The sequence below is a fragment of the Strigops habroptila genome, chromosome W (assembly GCF_004027225.2).
Source record: "Strigops habroptila isolate Jane chromosome W, bStrHab1.2.pri, whole genome shotgun sequence".
Taxonomy (NCBI): Eukaryota; Metazoa; Chordata; class Aves; order Psittaciformes; family Psittacidae; genus Strigops; species Strigops habroptila.
Genome location: NC_044301.2, coordinates 35,549,722 through 35,574,369, shown reverse-complemented (window position 1 = coordinate 35,574,369; position 24,648 = coordinate 35,549,722). Strand labels below are relative to the sequence as shown.

The 24,648-nt window shown below is 42.4% G+C and overlaps 1 protein-coding gene across 1 annotated transcript in view; it reads left to right on the top strand.

The window, feature by feature from the left end:
- LOC115619022 (F-BAR domain only protein 2-like) overlaps nucleotides 1-24,648 on the top strand; it is a 120,253-nt gene that overhangs the window by 58,795 nt on the left and 36,810 nt on the right. The window contains exons 10-16 of the mRNA XM_030511037.1: nucleotides 7,582-7,606; nucleotides 15,794-15,848; nucleotides 21,133-21,311; nucleotides 21,890-21,904; nucleotides 22,322-22,346; nucleotides 23,157-23,199; nucleotides 23,859-23,953. Of these exons, the coding sequence (XP_030366897.1) occupies nucleotides 7,582-7,606; nucleotides 15,794-15,848; nucleotides 21,133-21,311; nucleotides 21,890-21,904; nucleotides 22,322-22,346; nucleotides 23,157-23,199; nucleotides 23,859-23,953 (437 nt within the window). The remainder of the gene's footprint in view (nucleotides 1-7,581; nucleotides 7,607-15,793; nucleotides 15,849-21,132; nucleotides 21,312-21,889; nucleotides 21,905-22,321; nucleotides 22,347-23,156; nucleotides 23,200-23,858; nucleotides 23,954-24,648) is intronic.

Sequence of the window (24,648 nt, the reverse complement as noted above, 5' to 3'; positions counted from 1 at the left end):
GACTGGTACAGAGACTCCATGCATCTTTGGCATGGACTATCTCAGGAGAGAGTACTTCAAAGACCCAAAAGGGTATAGATGGGCTTTTGGTATCGCTGCCTTGGAGATGGAAGAAATGAAGCAGCTGTCCACCTTGCCTGGTCTCTCAGAGGATCCTTCTGTTGTGGGGTTGCTGAAGGTTGAAGAACAACAAGTGCCAATCATGACCACAAGAGTGCACCAGCAGCAATATCACACCAACCAAGACTCCCTGATTCCCATCCATAAGCTGATCCATAGACTGGAGAGCCAAGGAGTGACCAGCAGGACCCGCTCACCCTTTAATAGCCCCATATGGCCAGTGCAAAAGTCTAATGGAGAGTGGAGACTAACAGTAGACTATCATGGCCTGAATGAAGTCACACCACCATTGAGTGCTGCCGTACCGGACATGCTAGAACTTCAATATGAACTGGAGTCAAAGGCAGCCAAGTGGTATGCCACAAGTGATATTGCCAATGCATTTTTCTCAATCCCTTTGGCAGCAGAGTGCAGACCACAGTTCACTTTTACTTGGAGGGGTGTCCAATACACTTGGAACCGACTGCCCCAGGGGTGGAAACACAGCCCTACCATCTGCCATGGATTGATCCAGACTGCACTGGAACAGGGGCAAGCTCCAGAACACCTGCAATACATTGATGACATCATCGTGTGGGGTGATACAGCGGAAGAAGTTTTTGAGAAAGGGAGGAAGATAATCCAAATCCTGCTGAAGGCCGGTTTTGCCATAAAATGGAGTAAGGTCAAGGGACCTGCACAGGAGATTCAATGTTTGGGAATAAAATGGCAAAATGGACATCGCCAAATCCCCACAGCTGTGATCATCAAGATAACAGCAATGTCTCCACCAACTAACAAGAAAGAAACACAAGCTTTCTTAGGTGTTGTGGGGTTCTGGAGAATGCACATCCCAAATTACAGTCTGATTGTAAGCCCTCTCTAACATGTGACCCAGAAGAAGAATGATTTCAAAGGGGCCCTGAGCAAGAACAAATTAAATGAGAGATACTTCATGCAGTAGGCCTTGGACCAGTCTGGACTGGGCAAGATGTGAAAAATGTGCTCTACACCACAGCTGGGGAGAATGGTCCTACCTGGAGCCTCTGGCAGAAAGCTCCAGGAGAGACTCAAGGTCGACCCCTTGGCTTTTGGAGTCAGGGATACAGAGGATCCACGACTGGCTACACTCCCACTGAAAAAGAGATACTGGCAGCCTATGAAGGGGGTGGAGCTGCTTCAGAAGTTATTGGCACTGAAGCACAGCTCCTCCTGGCAGCCCGGTTGCCCGTGAGCTGGGGGGGGAAGAAGGGGGGAGTGAGCGAGTGGCTGCGTGCTTCTGAGTTACCGGCCAGGCTTAAATCATGACACTGCCCTTCATGAACCTGTGGCTGACTGGGCCTGATCCTCCTATTTTCCTACATGTCCTGTGTTATCTCACTTAGGATGATCTGCTCCATGACCTTCCCCAGCACTGAGGTCAGGCTGACAGGCCTGTAGTTTCTGGGGTTGTCCTTCCTGCCCTTTGTGTAGAGAGGCATCATCCCAGCCAACCTCCAGTCCTCGGGGACCTTCCCACTAGACCAGGACTTCTGATAGATTATGGAGTGTAGCTTAGCGAGCTCCTCTGCCAGCTCCTTCAGCACTCTTGGGTGGAACCCATCCGGCTCCATAGACTTACGTACATCTAAGTGGAGCAGGAGGTCACTAACCATTTCTTCCTGGATAAGGGGGACTTCAATCAGCTCCCCATCTCTACCATCCAACTCAGGGAACTGAGTACTCTGCGGATGGCTGGTGGGACTATTAAAGACTGAGGCAAAGGTGGCATTAAGTACCTTAGCCTTTTCTTCATCCTCGGTCACTAGGATTCCCCCTAGTATCCAGTAGAAGATGGAGGTTCTCCTTGGCCCTCCTTTTATTGCTAATATATTTGTGAAAGTATTTTTAATTATTTTTTATGGCAGTAGCCAGATTAAGTTCCATCTGTGCCTTCGTCTTTTTCTCTCTATATAACCTAACAACATCCTTGTACTCCTCATGGGGTGACAGTCCTTCTTCCACAGGTGATGATAGAATTTCTTTTTTTTCCTGACTTCCAGCAATATCTCCCTGTTCAGCCAGGCTGGTCTCTTCCCCAACAGTTCACTTTTTGGCACATGGGGACTGCCTGCTCCTGCACCTTGAAGATTACGTTCTTGAAGACTGTCCAGCCTTCCTGGAACCCTTCATCCTTCGATAATGTTTCCCAAGGGATTTTCCCAGTCAGCGTCCTAAACAGGCCAAAGTCAGCTTTCCGAAAGTCTAAGGTGGTGCTTTTGCTGAACTTCTTTCTGACTTCTCCAAGGATTGAAAGTTCAATTATTTCATGATCGCTTTACCCAAGATGGCCTCCAACCATCACATCACACACCAGTCCTCTGTTCGTGAACAGCAAATCTAGCCAGGCATCTCCCCTACTTGGCTCACTAACCAGCTGGATAAGGAAGTTATCTTCCACACCCTCTAAGAACCTTTGAAGAATTGTTTCTTCTCTGCTGTATTGTACTTCTAGCAGACATCTGGTAGGTTTAAGTCCCCCACAAGAACAAGGGCAAGCGATTGTGAAACTTCTCCCAGTTGTTTGGAGAATGGTTCATCCATAGCTTCATCCTGGTTGGGCGGTCTATAACAGACACCTACCAGGGTATCTGCTTGGTTGGCCTTCCCCCGATCCTCACCCACAAACATTCAGCTTTCTCACTGACAACATTGAGTTCAAGGCAGTCAATGCACTCCCTGACATACAATGCAACCCCATTTCCTTGCCTGTCCCTTCTGAAGAGCCTGTAACCATCCATTGCAGTGCTCCAATCATGCGAATCATCCCACCACGTTTCTGTGATGGCGATTATGTCATGATTTCCCTGCTGCACAATGGCTTCCAGCTCCTTCTGTTTGTTGCCCATGCTGCAGGCATTGGCACAGACACATTTAAGTTGCCCTGTGGATCTGGCCTCCACCAGCAGCATGCTACCCCCTGGCTCATTTCTAGAGAGCCTGGTTTTATCCCCTTCCCCCTTCGGATCTAGTTTAAAGCCCTCTCTATGAGCCCTGATAGCTCCTGGGCTAGGATCCTTTTCCCCCTTTGGGACAGGCATACCCTGTCTGCCGCCAGCAGGCCTGGTACTGTATAGACTGACCCATGGTCAAAACCCCCAAAATTCTGATGCTGACACCAGCCCCAGAGCAAGGAATTGATTTGCAGGATTTTCCTGATGCTTCCATTGTCATTGTTTGTGACTGACAGGAGGGAGGAGAAAACTACTTGGGCTCCTGAACCCTGAACCAGTCACCCCAAGTCTCTGAAGTCCTTCTTGAGTCCCCTCAGGCTTCTTATTGATGAGACTTCCTCATTGCCCACCGGAAAGACTAGTAAAGGACAGTAATCATTAGGCCGTACCAGACGAGAGAGTTTTCTGGTCATGTCCCTTACCCTGGCCCCAGGGAGGCAGCAGACTTCTCTGTGAGTCGGGTCTGGTTGACATATGGGGCTCTCTGTTCCTCTCAGGGTGGAGTCAGCAATCACAACCACTCTTCTTTTTTTCTTAGTAGAGTTGGTCATGATACGAGGCGTTGTCTGACTTACCTGTGGCGACTCTTCTAACCTGGAAGATCCCTTATCTACTTCATCATCTTCCTCGTTTTCCTTTTCCTCAAGTACCAGGGCCTGGTGTCTGTTGTAGAGGGGTATTTGGGAAGGCGACATGAGCTGGGGGGTAAGATGCCATCTACTGTGACGAGTAACCTGTTTCCAACCTCCCCTGTCTCCTAGGTCCCCTCCATCTGCCTGGTGGCAAGAGGGTAGGGGATCCTTAATTTGTTTTGCTTGGGGTGGCTGGTTTGTTTCTATCAGGGATGATAGAGTGCAGCTCCACCAGTCAATCTCCTCCTCAGATTCCCTTATGCTCCTTAGCCATTCTACCTCTTCCCATAGCTCTGCCACCATGCACAGCAAATCATCAACCTGGTCACATCTTGCGCAGCCACCATCCAGCATCACTGACAGGCTCTGGCACTCACTACAGCCAGATGCCTGGACAGCTACATGTTTATGAGGGACCTCTGTCTGGGTCGCCATGTCCTTTCTGGCCAGCAGAGGGGACTTTGTTTTCTTTTTTTTCTGTTGAGAGGATGACATCCTAGAGCACTTGCTTGATGACCACTGGTTGAGCTTACCTCTGAAACTTCCTGGGCATGCAAACTGCTGTGCTGCACCCTGGTCACTCGTGCTCCCAGGGCAGCGTTTTATCCGTTCATTGGGCAAGTCCTGGCAAGGACTTGGGGCTCTCTTTGTGGCTATTGCTGTTCAGGATCAAGACTCCTGGATGCTGCATTTTCCCCACGCTCCTTTGCTGAAGGCATCCTCTCTGGAGCTACTCACCTCAGCAAAAAAAGGCCCTTTCCGCAGAGCCGCTCCCCAGCTGGGCAGATCCCAGCCTGTGCTGCATTCCTGGATTGTGTTTACCCAGGTGGAAGACCTTACACTTGTCCTTGTTGAACTTCATAAAGTTCTTGTTAGCCCACTCTTCCAACCTATCCAGGTCATCCTGCAAGGTGGCTCTCCCTTCCAAAGTGTCCACTTCCCCACTCAGTTTGGTGTCATCAGCAAACTTCAGCAGGGTACATTTGATCCCATCATCCAGATCACTCATGAAGACATTGAGCTGTGTTAGGCCCAATATCGATCCCTGGGGGACCCCCCTGGTGACAGGTCACCAGCTGGAAAAGGAGCTATTTGCCACCACCCTCTGGGTGCGGCCTGTCAGCCAATTCCCCACCCACTGCACAGACAGCTTGTCTGGACCATAACGTTTCAGTTTCTCTAGGAGGAGGCTGTGGGAAACTGTATTAAAAGCCTTGGAGAAATCCAGGTAGACAATCACAGAATCGTTAGGGTTGGAAGGGACCTCTGGAGATCATCTAGTCCAAACTCCCTGCCAAGGCAGGGACACCTAGAGCAGGTTACACAGGAATGCATCCAGGTGGGTTTTGAATGTCTCCAGAGAGGGAGACTCCACAACCTCCCTGGGTGGCCTGTTCCAGTGTTCTGCCACCCTCAACGTAAAGAAGTTCTTCCTCATGCTGAGGTGAAACTTGTGTTTTAGTTTAGGGCCATTGCTCCTCTTCCTGTCACTGGAGACCACTGAAAAAGGTTGGGCAGAGAAGAGATTCAGAGCAGCCCTACAGAGAAGGACTTGGGGGTGTTGGTTGACGAGAAGCTTAACATGAGCTGGCAGTGTGCGCACGCAGCCCAGAAAGCCAACCGTATCCTGGGCTGCATCAAAAGAAGCGTGACCAGCAGGTCAAAGGAGGTGATCCTGCCCCTCTACTCTGCTCTCGTGAGACCTCACTTGGAGTACTGCGTACAGTTCTGGTGTCCTCAACATAAAAAGGACATGGAGCTGTTGGAGCGAGTCCAGAGGAGGGCCACGAGGATGATAAGAGGGCTGGAGCACCTCCCTTATGAAGACAGGCTGAGGAAGTTGGGGCTGTTCAGCCTGGAGAAGAGAAGGTTGCATGGAGACCTCATAGCAGCCTTCCAGTATCTGCAGGGGGTCTATGAGGATGCTGGGGAGGGACTCTTCCTTAGGGACTGTAGTGGTAGGACAAGGGGTAATGGGTTCAAACTTAAACAGGGGAAGTTTAGATTAGATATAAGGAAGAAGTTCTTTACAGTGAGGGTGGTGAAGCACTGGAATGGGTTGCCCAGGGAGGTTGTGGATGCTCCATCCCTGGTGGTGTTCAAGGCCAGGTTGGACAGAGCCTTGAGCCACGTGGTTTAGGGCAAGGTGTCCCTGCCCATGGCAGGGGGGTTGGAACTAGATGATGTTAAGGTCCTTTCCAACCCTTACTATTCTATGATTCTATGAAAAGAATCTGGCACCATCCTCCTGTCACCTGCCTTTGAGATATTGTTGTGGTTTAAGCCCAGCTAGTAACTTGGCACCACACAGGCATTCACTCACCCCCCCTTCCCCCCCTCCCCAGGGAGGGATGGGGAGGAGAATTGAAAGAATGTAAAACCCACGGTTTGAGATAAGAACAGTTTAATAACTAAAGTGCAGTATAATGATAATAGAAAGAATACCAACAGTAACAATAATGATAATGATAGGAAACAACAAGAAAAGAAAAGAATGCTCAGAAAACACAAGTGATTCAAAATCCAATTGCTCACCACCTGCTGAATGATACCCAGCCTGACCCGAGCAGTGATCCGTCTCTTCTGGGTAACTCTCCCCAGTTTGTATACTGGGGATGACGTGCTGTGGTATGGAATACCCCTTTGGCTAGTTTGAGTTAGGTGTCCTGTCTCTGCTCCCTCCCGGCTTCCTGTGCCCTTCCTCACTGGCAGAGCATGAGGGACTAAGAAGTCCTTGATCAGGGTAAGTGCTACATAGCAACAACTAAACCATTGGTATGTTATTAGCATTATTCTCAGACTAAAGCCAAAACACAGCACTGCACCACCTACTAGGAAGAAAAATAACTGTTACAACTGAAACCAGGACAGATATTTATATGCATTAATGAGATCCCCTCTCAGTCTTCTCTAGACTAAACAGGCCCAGCTCCTGCAATCTCTCCTCATAAGAGAGATGCTCCAGACCCCTATCTTCCTTGTGGCCCTCCACTGGACCCTTTCCAGTAGCTCTTTGTCTGTCTTGTAATGAGGAGCCCAGAACTGGACACAGTACTCCAGATGTGGCCTCACTAGCACCGAGTAGAGAGGGAGGATCACCTCCCTTGACCTGCTGGCCACACTCCTCCCAATGTTATCCTCCCAGGATACTCTTGGCCCTCCTGGCCACAAGGGCACACTGCTGGCTCATAGTCAACTTATCATCCACCAATATGCCCAGGTCCTTTTCAGCTGAACTGCTCCAACCTGTACTGGTACTTGGGGTTCTTCCTCCCCAAGTGCAGTACCCTACACTTGCCCTTCTTGAACCTCATGAGGTTTCTCTCTGTCCAGTTCTCCAGCCTATCAAGGTCCCACTGAATGGCAGCACAGCCTTCAGGTGTATCAGCCACTCCCCCCAGCTTCGTATCATCAGCAGACTTACTGAGGGTACGCTCTAGCCCTTCATCCAGGTTATTGATAAACAAGTTGAATAAGACTGGACCCGGTATTGATCCCTGGGGAACACCACCGACTACAGGCCAATGACTGGAGGAAGGCCAATGAAGCTGAGGGAGTGGCTGATACACTTGAAGGCTGGCTGCCATTTATTGGGACCTTGATAGTTTGGTTTTTCAGCATTTAGTATTAATTTTTCTTTTTCAGTGTTTTTAGCATAAACTTTCAGCTTCTTTTATTTAAATCTCAGTTGAATGTGGATTATTTTTTAATGAAAATTTTAACAGAGTTTGAAAGGCAGATGGGTCAAATGCAGTGTTGCAAATTAATTGAAAATATTAAAGTAAGTACCAGAACTGTATGAATAAAATAATTTGTGCATTTTATAATTGTATATTTTCTTTCTTTTTTTTTTATAGGGAGTGTCCAGATACAGACTCAGTTGTAAGTAGACTTATTTCCAACACAAATGCATATGCTAACTTTTTCAAGCACTACAATCTGATGATACTTGACTCATATACAGTACCTTCAATGTATTATTTATGTGATAGTGGATTTAATATTTTATATTTTGATAATAATATACACAAATATGCATCAGAAATACATTTATATTTCCTAACAATTTTATTTTTTAAACAAAGTGTTTTTATTGCAATTATTTGACTCTTTCTTTTGCAAGTTAATAGTTTAAATTGCTTGACTAATAGATTCTAAGTAAGGAAAATGTTCAGAGGACCCAACTTTGCATCATCATGTTCCTCTGGAACTGCTGTTGCTTTAGAGAACCCTTCTAATAATAATGGGAATTAGCGTGTAGGCATATACTTATTAAAACATGGCTTTAAATGCACTATCTAGATGCACTTTATTCATGGTCCGTTTTTCATTGTTCTCAGATTGATCTGTGATATGTCTTATGATTTTATTTATTAAATTCAAATAAGTGACAGTTGCAAATGAAGTTGGTATGTTAATGCTTTTTTATTTCCTTAATCGAGCATTTTCTTTTTATTTAAACATGTGTTGTCTTGAATTATATGTAACAGAGATTGCAGCTTCCTTATAGCTATAGTAGGGAATAATTTACAGACTTATATAGGTGACTTTCTGTAGACAGATTTGTTTTCCAGTTCATTTATTTAGATGGCAATTATATTAAACAATTTAAGTTTCCAAGCTCACCTGTTTTGTGGATTTTCTTCTTTGCATTTAATATCTGGGAGTTTTAGTGCCTAATATTAAAACTTATTTTGAGAAACTTGGTTTAAAAAAAAATCTAGTAGAACCATTCTTCTAAATAATGAAAACTAAGTTTTGACACATAACAGAACTAACTATATGTGCATGAACAGCCTTATAAACATCATTTGAGACAGTTATTTTATCCTGTGCAAAGTCATCTTGATTTAGAGCACATTTCTTGGGTATGTTTAAAGTAAAGTAACTTTAGAATCATCCCTATAATTGTGGATCTTTCAACATTCAATATGTATCCAATACCATTAGGGCCTTCTCACTAGTCCGAAATGTATAAAGCAGTATGTTCTAACTTGCATTCTCTGTTTTCAGAAAACAAAGCGGTGAGATGGTCTTTTGTATCAAAATAGAAGTTCTCAAATTTAACTTTGACAAGCTATCTGCTTATGCTTATACTTTTATGTAGCCACCAGATTATATATATTGGAGAATATAGTATTAATGCATATGAATAAATTGCTATTTCCTGTCAATTTTTTGTAACTGCTATAAGGGGTTTTTATATGATCATGAATAGTAAGGCAGCTGTGAACTGAGAACTAGTATTTGTTTAAAAGGTTGACCACTTCAATAAGCAGTCTCTGTTTAAATATAGATTACAGTACATCATGAAATTCAAAATTCCTGTGCTTTTGCATGTCTATCTACACATGTAACTTCCATTAAGTTAAGCCTTGATAATTAAGAAAAATCTAAAATTGTGTACTCTAGAAAGAGATAGCAAATGAAGTTTGGCTCTATGTGCATTTATTACCTAACAAGTTGCTCTATGGGGAGAACTGTCTTGTTTCCCATGGGTTTGCCATGTCTCTAGGGATGGTCTATAAAAAGATACAAGCTCTAGTAGAAACTTTTCTTTTGGGGAAGTATTTACAAAGTTCCACTTGTGCTCAGTAAGACCTGAGTTTGGATTGCATCCCTTTCCTTAGTTGAGATACTTCTAGATCTCTCTTCTACATGACTGCCTATTTTTCTGAAGACTGTAGTAATGTTATTATCTTTGAGTCCTCTGGTCTGTCTGTCAGATCCACTTGAAATTGTCCAGTAAGTTCAAATGTAATTAAGAAGGAAGCTGTTCAGCTCAGCAGTATCTTGAAGCATACTCTGAGGAAAACTTGATAAGGAGCTCTCATAACCACTGTAGATATCCCAGGACAAGAGAAAATGGGCAGAAATCAAATTGAAGTGCATTTAAGGTTCTCTGCTTCTTGACCCATTGACCAACCTGTGAGCAGTGCTAACGTTACTGAGGAAGGGCCAAATGAATTAGCTAGACTGCAGTATGCTCTGCATCTTCTCTTGTCCTTGTGCCTCAGAGGAACCAATGACATGGAAATGGTGTGTCTTCTTCCATTGCTTTTTGGATGCCAGATGGGGCAGAGCATGGAAACTGAGACTGAAACTCTTTTAAAATAAGTTTTGGGAATAGAATGCTTAGTCCTCATGCTTTTTATATAGGCGGTTTTACTTATTTATTATGTCCTTATGTTTTATTTCATTAAAAATTATACACCTCAGAAAGTTTGTAGAACATACTAATGCAAAGGCAGAGTTATAAACCCTACTTTTTATGTATATTTAAAACTATATAATATCTTAATCAATAATGTGTTTTATTACATCTGCAAACACAGAGAAAACTGTGTGTTTTATTGTTATATGTTTAGTTGCTTGATAGAACCTCTGAGAATGTGAAGCCATCTTCCAAGGAAGTCCACCTTTCCAGTGACTTCCAGAGAGTTCAAGTCACATCCATACTGAGCTTATTTTTATTGCAAATACTACAAATAACATGTTTGTAGAGGGCTAGACCTTCATCCCCAATCATAATTACTTAATAACTACTTCTTACAGAACCCCAAAATTTGCAAAGATCTTCCTCTGTGTTGAAGTTCAAAAATGACACGTATATACGGGAAGGTTGTGGTCTTTTCCTTGGTTCAGTGCAGTATGCAAATCAGGTCTTATCTGTATTGTGTGCCTGGTACTTAAAAGATGCACTGTGATCCACCACATAACATATAGTTCTGTCTTTGTAGGAGTGTGGAGAAAGGTGGAGCAAGAATTAGTCAAGTAATTGTAAATGCCTTCATTAACATAGAATCACAGAATGGTTTGGGTTGTGACTCCTCCCCATCCTGACTGGGGAGGGGGAAAGGGGGGGGTGAGCGAGCGGCTGTGTGGTGCTGAGTTATCAGCTGGGGTTAAACCACGACAGGGACCTTAAAGCTCATCTAGTTCCAAACCCCTACCATGGGCAGGTGCGGCATATGAACGGCAGGACTCAAAGCATCTTCATGCAGCAAATCACTTTATTGCCTATTGCTCTAGCTTTTATATCATTCTAGCAAAAGATATTTTTAGCCTATTGCTCTACCTTTTATACCAAGCTATTTTTAGCACATCATGTTTAGTTCCTGGTTTACAGTTTTGCTTTTTCAACATTCTTCGTCATTTCACAAACAGTCCCAAAATAACCAATTCCTTATCTTTCTGTTCTCCTGCTCCTGTCCAGCTGGGTTGCTCTGCTTAATCACACAGTGTACTTTCCTTCTTCTTTAACTCTTTCTTCTCCAGCCAAGCAGTTACTTCTCTTTGGCAATAATCAAACAGTTTCCATCCTCTCCCACATCTCCCCCTTCTTTATTTATCTGTGGAAGGGCAAGGTTTGCATATAACTGCGTGACCATAACCTGATTCATACTTCGTTTGATTGATCGTTGAACACAAGAAAAAAGACAAGGAAGACATAAGGCAATCATTAATACAGCAATTAGAGCTATTAAAATAAACCCTGCGATATTTTTGACCCATGGTCCAAAATTCCCGAGCCATGAAAACAGACCAAAAGTGTCCCACCCCTGATTTAGCTACAAGTCTTTGTTTAAATCTTTCAATTTCTGGATACTCTTATGAATCGATTCTGAGTGGTCGCTTAGATTCATGTAACACATTCCATTAAAATCCTCACACCCATGTTTAAATAACACAGACACAATTACGCTCTTGCTCAGCCTCCTCCATGTGTGTGTGTCTGCTCATTAGTTTTATCTATATAATATATAAAAGTGAATTGATATATTTTAACACACTTATTTATGTGCCAACATTAAAAAAATGTGGCTATTGAAAAATATATTTTAAAATTCTATTTTCATAAACCATATTTAGCAGTATTTATTGTTAAAGGTTAGCTTTATATTTATCAATACATATAGTAGATTTTATCAATATAAATGCCAGCTTTAATGAGACACAAAGTGTATTTGTTCTAACAGACACACACAGACACACAGATACACATAGAGCTCTCTGTAGATCCATATCGATTTAAATTGGGTAATTACACTGTCATAGCATGTATTTAGCAGCATTTACTATGACTATATTTTTTTATACATGCACACTATATTTGCTATAATACACACCACACCCCATATCATTAGAATTTACTAATTGAATATGGCTTTAAAATATATATTTTTAAAGCTTTTATTGTTTTAAAGGGGGGTTTTATAATAAATGCTGTGTATTATGCACACAATTTGTCATAATACATCCATATGCCTGCACACTGTGTGTATCTAGATGTCTATATACTGTTGCATATACAGCTATAAATAATATAAATATGTATTCATACAGCGTACTTAGCAGGCTTTAATAATCTAGGTTTATATTCATGTGTCTATAATTACATATTTTACTGTTATAAAGGTCTGTGTTTAATATCCATTATGCATTATGCACAATGTATGTTTGTTACACCACACAGATGCATGTGCAAGTGCTCACACACACGCACATGTGTGCACAGCCCTTACTCAAAGCCCAAATAATTGTATTTCCATATAGCATATGGAACAATCAATTTTAATAAGTTTTAAATTATTTTAACACAAAGGTTCATATAAAGATGTGGTGTAACTTCCATGCTGTTATGGCTGAGTCGTTGGGGTGAAAGAAAGTGAGCCTACCAAATGTGCAAGGCCCCTCAACTGCTCTACCAACTGGGCTAGCCATTACGATTTAAAAAGTTCAAGACGAATGTGGCTTTCCATAGTCTATCTTGTGGGGAGTCTTGATCCCGGTTCCTCCCCCCCTTTTTTTTTTTTTAGTTAACATGTCTTTGAGGGAGCCTGGTGTGGCTGATAGACAACTGGGCACGCCACCGCTACCCCCATGTCCCCTCGGTTAAGAGCTTCCCACCTGCAGTCCTGCCATCAGTCCTCTGGACCCCACCCCGCTTCCCTGTAAATGTCTGCAACTCAGCAGGAGGAGGAAACAAGTCTGGCTCCTTCTCCAGATCTACAAAACCAGGATCAAAGGGGTCCATAGGGTCATTAGGATCATCAAGGTTATCAATCAGGGTCATCACCCGATTCAGCTGCTCCTGAGAGAGGCGCTTTCACCGCGAGGATTGTCGTAGTCAGTGGTGAGGACTGCGACGACAAAGGAGGTGCAGACGGGGAGACAGAAGGGGGGGCGGGGAGGGCAGCTGGTGATGAGGCTTCAGGAGATTTTACCCCCTCACGAGCATTGGTAGCTTCCTTAGACGTGACAGCATCAGAGGCAGAGCTGGTCTGTACCTGGCAAAGAGCGGCCAGGATCTGCCACAAGGTTGCTAAATGCTTCCCTGCCATGAGATCCCCTTTTGAAGCAGCATCATGCAGCCATTTACCAACAGCTTGCCAAGCAGGGATTTGGAAAGTACCGCCAGCTGGAAAGTCAGGCGCTTTATCACGGATCCATTCTAACAAAGTCACAAGTTGCAGACCCGATATGGGCCGATGCTGAGTTTCAAGCAGACGGCGCATTACTTCCAGACTGCACTGCTGATCTCGCGATAACTTCCCTCCCTCAGTTCCCAACCGCTCACCTGCTTAACGGTGATGAGTGCACAATATCAAAGTTCTCGTGGCTCCTGGTTCAGTCGGGCTACGCCACCAGTTCGGGCTCCGTGAGCCTCCTATTCATGTCCCTGTTTGGCTGCCATTTGCAGCATATGAACGGCACGGACTCAAAGCATCTTCATGCAGTGAATCATTTTATTGCCTATTGCTCTAGCTTTTATACCAAGCTATTTTTAGCACATCATGTTTAGTTCCTGGTTTACAGTTTTGCTTTTTCAACATTCTTCGTCATTTCACAAACAGTCCCAAAATAACCAATTCCTTATCTTTCTGTTCTCCTGCTCCTGTCCAGCTGGGTTGCTCTGCTTAATCACAGTGTACTTTCCTTCTTCTTTAACTCTTTCTTCTCCAGCCAAGCAGTTACTTCTCTTTGGCAATAATCAAATAATTTCCATCCTCTCCCACAGGCAGGGACACCTTCCACTAGACCAGGTTGCTCAAAGCCCCGTCCAACCTGGCCTTGAACACTGCCAGGGATGGGGCATCCACATTGTAGCTGGGCAACCTGTGCCAGAGCCTCACTACCCTCACAGGGAAGAACTTCTTCCTAAGATCTCACCTCAATCTCCCCTCTGGCAGTTTAAAGTCATTCCCCCCCTGGCAGTTTAAAGTCATTCCCCCCTGTCCTGTCACTACATGCCTTTGTAAAAAGTCCCTCTCCAGATTTCTTGTAGTCCCCCTTTAGGTATTGGAAGACTGTTATAAGGTCTCTAAGGTCTCCCCTGAGCCTTCTCTTGTCCAGGCTGAACAAGCCCAACCCCCTCAGCCTGTCTCCATAGCAGAGGTGCTCCAGCCCTCAGAGGATCTTCATGGCCTCCTCTGGACTCACTTGAGCACCTCCACGTCCCTCTTGTTTTGGAGGCCCCAGAGCTGGACGCAGGACTGCAGGTGAGGTTTCACCAGAGCAGAGTAGAGGGGGAGAATTCCCTCCCTCGACCTGCTGGTCACACTGCTGGTGATGCAGCCCAGGACACTGTTTCTAGGCTGTGAGCACACACTGCCAGCTCATGTTCAGTTTCTCATCAACCAGCACCCCTAAGTCCTTCTCCTCAGGGCTGCTCTTAACTCAGTCTCTGCCCAGCCTGTACTTGTGTTTGGGATTGCCCTGACCCAGGGGCAGGACCTTGCACCTGGCCTGAGGTTTTCTCTGGCCAACATGAGATTTATGATTATGTATCTCACCTAAAGGGCTGTGTCTTCTACCACTGTTACAAAAAGTGGATTAGTAAATAAAATTCTGATGTTTCGGAAAGCAGAATTGTCCAAGTGTTCAAAATATTGAAAACAATATTTTGAAATAACTACTTAACTTGTAAGATTTTGAGGTACCATTTTGCTTGTATGTGACACAATTTGTCCTTGTCAATACAAAGTTATATTAAGTATCTTTTCCACTGTTTTGTTTTTATAAGTTTATAACTGGTGAAATTTTGAAGACATTTGGATTGTGTTTTTTGTAATAAACTTACTGTAGCATCTCAGCAGTTCACATAGACTAAATATGCATGCAAAGTCATGAGTGGGCTTTTCTTTTTCTGTTTTGATTGGGAAAAGTATCCATGTATCCAAGTTTATCCTGTTATATATAATTTATATGAGTGTGGTTTTTTGCACATTTATTAAATTTAGATGATCATATTAGAGACTTGGTTTTCTCTGTCCCAAAACACTTCTATGAAACTAAGTGCTTAGCTAAGAATTCTAAATTATTTTAAACATAATTCTCTTCAATTAATATTTCATTGCCTGCAAGAACTGAAAAAATGAGCTAGTTTGAAGTTCCCAGATGCTTATTAGATTTAAAAATCCATGACAGTGCTGGAGATACATAAATGAAAACTTTGGAATCCAATTTTGAGCACTTGTATTTTAAGTTTCATCCATGCATTTTAATTAATGTGATATTCTTTGCTAAAGCAATAGTACAGGCTTGCTGTCTTTTCAAGGGGGAGAGTAAGTTCCAACCTGTATAACCTGGAATGCTTTTACTCACTTATTAAAGTAGTGACTAGTATTTAGGAATGGTTATGCTCCTGCACCATCAGAGCCTCCAGTGGCTTAGCTGGAAGAATTAGAAGTAGAAATTGGGAAAATATTTGGGGCTGAGAGGATTGTAGGCTTATTTAACACTTAGTAGTAAAGTTAAAATCCTCCTGTTGGTTTCTGACCTTTTTGCTAGAATACCAGTAAAAGCAGATGCATTAAAACTTGCCAGTTTTCATATGAAATTTGGAGGTTTTTTTGTTGCATTGTTTTCCTGAGGTATCATCTGTCACACTTCTGAACTATAGAGCATAACTTAAGATAACTGTAATAATTAATAATGAATAACAATGACATTCATGAGATGTAGTCAAATTTTAATTTGTCAATAATATAAAATTCATCTGATGTAAGAACATTTTTTTAGCTATTTGTCAATACCATCATTTTTGTTGGGTTGGTTTTTTTTTAGAACATACCTGATGTAGATGACGAAGGATACAGCATTAAACCAGAAACATCACAGGATATCCTTTTTGCTATTATTGTGTCAAGTTATTTCCTGTTATTACAATTATCTGGGGAGGGGAAGTACTCATTAAAGCATTAAGTCAAGGAAGATAAATGACATGTTTATGTTGTAACCTTGTAGTCTTATGTTCATAGCTTCTGAAAAATGCACAAAATTTTGTCTAGCTTAGATTTTGTGTGTGTGTGAATGTTAAAGGTTAGATCAGATGTCTTAGGAACTTTAAGAGGATGTTTTTTGTCTGACATGAAAAAAGAAAAAAGCCTGAACAAAAGCTTTAAGGTAGCCATGTGGATCTTCCTTCATGAAAAGCTTTCAGAGAGTTTTTAAAGTTTGTAAATGCTTTAAAGCATAATGACTGGTTTTCTGCTCTATACCTGTGCCCTTCCCACTTTTTAATAACACCATTAAAAGATTGGGAGCTCCAGCAGTCTAGAAATTTATGTTAATTAATGAAGTATTATGCTGTTTCTAATTGGCGCTTCTAGCTTTTATTTTATTTTTAATGATAGTTTTGATATGCAGAATAGGTTTTCATTATGAGTAATTTTTTATGGATTTCATTATTTTCTCTGCTTTTCCTTTGAAGAAAAAGATTCTTTTCCTCTTTTTTTCTTCCATCAGAAACAGAGGGAAGCTCTACTTAAGAGCTGGGAATAATTGCTGTAGATTTTAGCAAACATAATATGTTAGCAAGATAGCTAATTTTTAGAAATATATTAACCAATTTTTCTGGAAATTACAGATAAAAGGTAAACTTATACTTCTCAATTACTTTAAATTGTGAAAACTTTTAACCGGTTCAGAGCACCTTAAACTGGGCTGGTCTGTCATCGTAGTTCCTCTGTTCTCATCAGCTTTGCTGAATATGCCTCTGTTGCCCCCAGTGAAGGTTCTTGTACTAGTAAAATTAGTTCATGTTATCTCTTATTTACATAACTGGTATAAAAGTGAAAGACATTATCCAGTTTGGGGATGTGTGCATTATTTCATGTTTTGCATATTTTTATGAAATGGAGCCAGGAGTGAATGACATTGATGCTTTGTAAATGATTCACCTGGGTGTCCTTTTCTCCATTATCCTTTTTGTCATGAAGCTGTTGCCGCAAAAGTTGGTTGGAGAAACTCTCTAAGACTCAATTTGGAGTTTTAGAAAGCAGGCATTCTTTATTGCAGCACTGGGCGCATACGCGAATTGTTTTGCAAAGGTGAGCGCACCCATTACTTGCCGGCAGCAGCTACATATTTAGCATACTCATGCATATTTTCAGATTTTCCAAGAAAATATTTGCATATTCATGAGAGTACCGAGAACTAATTATAATATCTGCATTCTAATTATGCATGTGCTTTCTTGCTGAGTGAGGGTCTTTGGTGGTCACTGATAGTCTTCCTCACTGAGCGACCTCAGTGCTTGTGCATGCTCGCAAGGTCCTAGTGCTGAGTTAGCAGTGGTATGTCCTTGCTTTTGTTCTGTTCCAGTCTCTGTTACCTTGAAGGTTAGCATCCTTGGTCTTATTTGCTGCCTCCTTAGTTGTTATCAGTCCCGTGATGTTCCTTCCCCCATCAGCCAGATATTCCTTACTTCCTGCGTGTTAGCAAGTTAGAACAGTTTGCTGTATTTTACTATGTTAGTTTAAAGCCACACACACTATTGTTAGTTTAAACCTATAATTTAAGCCTACAAAGCAATGGAAAAGGCCATACATCCAGTGAAAAAGCTCAATGGTTTGCTATTCCTGTCAGCCAGGTAGTACTTCAGCTTCTGAAAATCTTGAACAGATTCATAAAGTCATCAGTTCCCCTCCTCTTTTCCTCCCTTAGCCTCCAAGAGTAAATATTTATTCTATTGATGATTGATTCTCTTGAGATAGAATCATAGAATCATAGAATGGTTAGGGTTGGAAAGGATCTTAAGATCAGCTAGTTCCAATCCCCCTGCCCCAATTTTCTCAGCCTGTCTTCATAGGGGAGGTGCTCCAGCCCCCTTACCATCCTCGTGGCCCTCCTCTGGACTTGCTCCAACAGCTCCATGTCCTTCTTATGCTGAGGACACCAGAAATGCACACAGTACTCCAAGTGGGATCTCATGAGAGCAGAGTAGAGGGGCAGGATCACCTCCTTCGACCTGCTGGTCACGCTTCTTTTGATGCAGCCCAGGATATGATTGGCTTTCCCCATTTCCTTCTTGTTGGGACACAATGCTCCTGAGCTTGGAGCAGGTGATCCTTGAATATCAGCCAGCATTCTTGGGGCCTCCTGCCCTCTAGGGTGTTATCCCATGAGACCTTACTGAGCAGGTTCCTGAAGAGCCCAAAGTCTGCTCTCTTGAAGTCCAGGGCAGTGAACTTGCTGCATGCCCTTCTCACTGCCCTGAGGATCTCCAACTCCACCATCTTGTAATCACCACAGTCAAGGCTGCCTTGGAGCATCACATTCCCCACCAGCCCCTTCCTTTTGGTGCGCACGAGGTCAAGCATGGCACCTCTCTTTGTTGGCTCCTGTCCTGGGTTCAGCTGTAGCAGTTATTTTTCTCCTTCTTAGTAGTGGGTGCAGTGCTGTGTTTTCAACTTTAGTCTGGGAACAGTGCTGATAACACACCGATGTTTTTAGTTGTTGCTAAGTAATGTTTACTCCAATCAAGGACTTTCTCAGTCTCATGCTCTGCCAGGGAGGAGGGGGATGGGAAGCTTGGAGGAAGCAGAGACAGGACACCTGACCCAAACTAGCCAAAGGGGTATTCCATACCACAGCACGTAATGCCCGGTATATAAAATGGGGGGAGTTACCCAGAAGGCCCAGATCGCTGCTCGGGTCGGGCTGGGTATCGGTTGGTGGGTGGCGAGCAGTTGTATTCTCTCCCCTTGTTACTTCCCTTATCATTATTATTATTGGTGGTGGTAGTAGTAGTTTTGTATGGAGCAGGGAGGAAAAAGGGGGGGAGTGAGCGAGCAGCTGCATGGTTCTGAGTTGCCAGCTGAGCTTAAACCACAACAGCTCCTCTATTACTTGCAAGAGGAAGTTGTCATCCACACAATCGAGGAACCTCCTGGATTGCTTGTGCCAGGCCATGCCATCCCTCAGATATTGGGGTGGTTGAAATCCCCCATGAGGACAAGGGCCTGCAAGTGTGAGGCTGCTTCTATCTGCCTATAGAGGGCTTCATCCACACAGCCCTCCTGATCAGGTGGCCTGTAGCAGACCCCCACAGCAATGTCCCCTATTGCAGTTCTCCCTTTAATCCTGAACCACAAGCTCTCAGTTGGCCCATCACCAGTCCCCAGGCAGTTACATACTCTCCAGCCAGTCATTGGCATAAATAGCTACACCCCCTCCCCATCTGCCCAGCATGTCTTTCCTGAAAAGCCTATAACCTTCCATTCCAACACACCAGTCATAGGAGCCATCCCATCATGTTTCCGTGATGCCAATGATATCATATCCCCATAGACGTGCACGCATCTCTAATTCCTCTTGTTTATTCCCCATACTACATGTGTTTGTGTAGAGGCATCTGAGCCAAGCCCCAAATAAAGCCAACTCATTGGCTGGAGTGGCTGGAGTAGCTCTGCATCGCTCCGAACATTCATTACAGGTGCTGGCATCTAACTGGTAGGGATGGGATGGATCGGTGCCCCCCTCCCCAACACATCTAGTTTAAAGCTTTCTTGACCAGCCTGCCAAGTCTCCTACCAAAGCAGCTCTTCCCGTTCTTTGTCAGAGAGGACCCATCAGCCTCCAGGAGACCTGGCTTCCAAAGCAAGTCCCATAGTCTAACTAACCAAGACCCTGACTACGGGACCAAAACCCTGGCTACGGCACAAAAAGATTTCTTGCCTTGAAAGTTATCACCAAGTTTCAAGTTTCATTTCCTACGAATTGAGTGACTCTTGTAAAGTGGCGTGAGCTGACCACTGAGGTCTTAGGTCTATTAAATGATTACTGACAAAGATCAGTTTAGACCTGAACGCCATGAACTGAAATGTCAGTAATTTTTAGGATGAGTGTTTTTCTAACACTTAAGACCAGTCTTATTAAGACTGACTGCCGTTATGGTAAAATAATATCTGCCAACAAATCATCATTTTCCTGACAGCTGGTAAAAGGGAAATATATCCCCCATTTTCAAGACGGGGAAAGTGGAAAACCTGGGGAACTACAGACCAGTCAGTCTCACCTCTGTGCCTGGCATGATCATGGAGCAGATTCTCCTTGAAACCATGTTAGGGCACATGAAAAACAACGAGGTGGTTGGTGACAGCCAACATGGCTTCACTAAGGGCAAATCATGCCTGACCAATTTGGTGGCCTTCTATGATGGGGCTACAGAATCGATGGATAGGGGAAGAGCAGTTGACATCATCTACCTGGACTCGTGCATGGTATTTGACACTGTCCTGCACAACATAGAATCATAGAATCATAGAATAGTTAGGGTTGGAAAGGACCTTAAGATCATCTAGTTCCAACCCCTCTGCCATGGGCAGGGACACCTCGCGCTAAACCATGTTGCCCAAGGCTCTGTCCAACCTGGCCTTGAACACCACCAGGGATGGAGCATTCACAACCTCCCTGGGCAACCCATTCCAGTGCCTCACCACCCTCACTGTAAAGAACTTCTTCCTTTTATCTAATCTAAAGTTCCCCTGTTTAAGTTTGAACCTGTTACCTCTTGTCCTATCACTACAGTCCCTAATGAAGAGTCCCTCCCCAGCATCGTTATAGGCCCCCTTCAGATACTGGAAGGCTGCTATGAGGTCTCCACGCAGCCTTCTCTTCTCCAGGCTGAACAGCCCCAACTTCCTCAGCCTGTCTTCATATGGGAGGTGCTCCAGGCCCCTTATCATCCTCGTGTCCCCCCTCTGGACTTGCTCCAACAGCTCCATGTCCTTTTTATGTTGAGGACACCAGAACTGTACACAATATTCCAAGTGAGGTCTCATGAGAGCAGAGTAGAGGGGCAGGATCACCTCCTTCGACCTGCTGGTCATGCTTCTTTTGATGCAGCCCAGGATATGGTTGGCTTTCTGGGCTGCGTGCGCACACTGCCGGCTCATGTTAAGCTTCTCGTCAACCAACACCCCCAAGTCCTTCTCTACAGGGCTGCTCTGAATCTCTTCTCCGCCCAACCTGTGTAATTGAAGTGTCTGTATAAACACACAAAGAGCTTAGCCAGCATTGTTTATCTGTGGTGTTTACTTAATATGAGCATTTTGTAGAGAGTAATTACGAAACAGAGTAAACAGATTAATTTGAATATTTCCACCTTAACTAAGAAAAACATGCCAAAGAGAACCATTTCTATTCATCCAGTGATTCTGACTCTGAAGATGATGAACCCAGGAGGTTCCATGTAGAAATAAAACCTGTCCAGTCAAATAACAGCTCTCAATATACCATGCCTTCCTTGGATGAATTAAAAGTATCTATAGGGAACATCGCTCTTTCTCCAGAAATATCTGTAAGTAATTTTGTTCCTTGTATTTGTAATGAGTAGAGAAGAAAAGTGGTAAGGAATCTTTAGTGTTAACCTATATTTTACCATTGAGAATTTATTCTAGGTTCAAGTTCAATTATTCTTTCTTTTCGTGTGCATTAGGTCATCTTTGAAATACTTTATTGCAATGTAATGTTAAGTAATTCTCCCTTCTTAGATTTTAACTTTACTTTGAGTCTTGAGAGTGCTTGGTCTTTGTCTTTTTGCTGTTGCCACCACAAGATGTTTGAATACATATGGAGTTAGCTGATCATGGCTTTTAACATAGTTTCCTAATTCATATTCAATGATATATAAACCCTTAAAACAGATCATATAATGTGGATGCATATAACTTTTGCAAAGCAGCTTTAGTGTATGTATTCTGTCAAACCACAGAATGATCCTTTATACCCTGGGATGATATTACAAATAAATAGTATTTAAGTATGCTAGTACAATATTCAGATCAGAATATAGATGGTTCTGATTTTAAGGAAAATATTATGCATATTAAAATATTAATGACGATTTTTCTCTCTCCCCCCCCCCCGTTTTGAAAGCAGAAACACACTTCTGTAAGTACAGAATGTCTTTTTATTCACATTTTTATATTAAAACCAAATAATGTTATTATATGTTATTGGGAAAATTTTAGGAATGTTTCTAGTCTTACCTGTCAGGCATACCACGTGACATAAAAGCTGTTTAATTTTACTGGCCCAGCCTGTCAAGGGATTTAGTCATACTGTTGCCTTTGTCAGCTCTTCAGTCTTCATTCCTACCTTTTCTTACTGGTGTGGCAGGCATGCACTAGTTGCTCCGTCCTGGCTCATGTTCTGGTCTTCTGCAAACTCCAGGATGTTCTGCCTGGCATCGAAAGCAAATTATCACATGGAAAGTTGAGTGGAAATAAGAACCTTGGGACTATTAAGTGTTTTATTTGACAGTTGTTAAAAGGATTTATCTTATGGGTTTGTTTTCTTCTGTTTCAGGCACAAACAAATCAAAATTCATCCAGTAAGTGTGAATATTTAACTTTTAGTCTATTTATGTTAGTTTTTAACATAGCATGAAAATATTTTTTTATCGTTGAAGAAATAAACTTAAGTATTGTATTTTAAGTATAAAAAATATTTATCTTGTCAGTTCTAGGTACCTTTATGATATTTCCCTTTGAACTACTCACAGTAAATTCAAAGGACAAAATTAAGTTATTTGGTCAAAATTTCAAAGCAGCTAGTTGAAGCCACCCAAAGACCTTTTTTTTTTCTGTATGCTCAGCTGTTCCCTGTTCTGAGAAACATGATGAGGCTGGCTGAGACAGTGATGAGGAACAAGAGCCAAAGGCGGGGGGGGGGGAGGAATCCCATGGAAATTACTCTTGTGTAAGTTCTTAAAACTCTTCCACCCACTCAAATTGAGTATCATCCACAAAACAGCAAAGCACTCTCTCTCTTACAGTCAAAACCACAAAACATGGCCATGGAGATAGAGGATAGAGCATTAGTCTCTATCCTTTGGGTTTTTTCTCAGTGGGAAACCAAGCCAGGTTTCCTGAAGAATAATATCAATGTAAACAGTATAATTTAAGGAAAAAATTTCAAGTGACCAACACTTCCTCCTGAAATTCATTGCTCTGTTTACTCCTCTCTTTTTAGAAGGTATTTCAGGACCATCTGAATTTATATTATCAGAAATAATGCATTTTCTCTTTTCCAATTTAATAATTCATAATTAGTTTTGAACTGCAACTATTTACTATCTTTTTTTAATGAAGCTGAAAGATTTTTATTTTAGAGTGGTGATAATACTGTGTCTTTTGCTTAGGTGAAGAGTTAACAAAATTAAAGCTTTCTTCTCCAGCTAATGAGTAAGTTCAACTTTTAAAATTATAACAAGTGTAGTTTTGGGGGAATTTGGTCTTATTTTGATCTAAAACACCAAGACATATTGGAAATATTAGTTGACTGCTATTTTAAGTCAGGCATCTATTGCATCATAAGAGCTAAGGAGTAATCATGTAACAATAGAGATTTCTATTCACTTGTTTTCTCCTTCTAATGCATTTGCTTCATTGTGATCTTTCTCAATTGATATTTATAATTATGTGATTATGAAATATTAATTTTTATTACATTTTCAGGGTTTAAATAAGATGGATTTACTTTGCATCATATAGTGTTCCGTTGTAAAGTGTTTAAGATTACAAGCCCCCAGTTTGGACAGGTCTATATGCATTGCTCATATATGTATATACTGAAACGAATTGATTTGTAGATGTATGTCTTGCTGAAAATGAAAATAATTTACTGACATTATGAAATATGTCCACACATAAACTTGCACCAAGGTATCAGTTCAGGTAGTTTCCTTATGTGTAAATCAGTTCCTTGACCTGTAATTTGTAAGTACTTTTAATTTTTAGATGCAAAGACTAACTAATACAGAAGGTTACAACCAAAGTTGTAATTCTATTTTTATGAGTATTTGCATCTTTCATTAATATTCCAATTGTAACTCTTACTATAGGAAGTGGAACAGTGACCTTCTAGCATGGGATCCACTCTTTAGCAGTTCTCTTGAATCTTCCTCTTCAGCTTCCTTGGCATCCTCATCCTCCTCAGGTAAAATATTTGATAGTAAAAAATGTTTTCTGCATATTCTTCAGGATGTTCTGTCATTGCTTTTTTAGTCATTGCAAGGGGATGTGCTTTGACTATCGAAATGAAAGAATTTTGTAAAGCAGTATCCTATTTTATGAATAATACACAACTCGGTGCAGTATGTCAGGCTTTCAAGCTAGGGAGCAAAGGGGAAGAGAGAACGCTAGAAACCTTAAGAAAATTCTATCATCTTGCTTTTGTCTTTTTTTCTCTCCTTCTCTCCCTCTTAGAAAAAAATAATCATCATTTATGTGGAGGAAGAATATAATCCTATTTTTTCAGCTGGTAAAGTTAGGAAATTAAATGGAGGTTGTCACAGCACCTGAGAGATGCTGAGCTTGCACTGTGAATAGGGATGGGTTTCTTCTTTCCAGGAAAGCCTGTTGAGCTATGTAGTACAAAGCCACTGTGCAGCTTTGCTGTGAGGAACTTGTTTCCCATAGGAAACCATGAATCTCTTAGGAGATGTGTGGGCATAATCCAAGGGGAGCAGGAAAAAAATGGCAGAACTAAGACTGGAATTAAGGGGGAGTTCCTGGCACCACCTGAGTGTAGGTGTACTGGGAGGAAGAGGGTAGGCTGAGGCAGAGGGGATGGGGCAGATAGTGCATGGGAATTTTGGGTGCAGGATTTGGGAGAATATAAGTGTGGGCAGC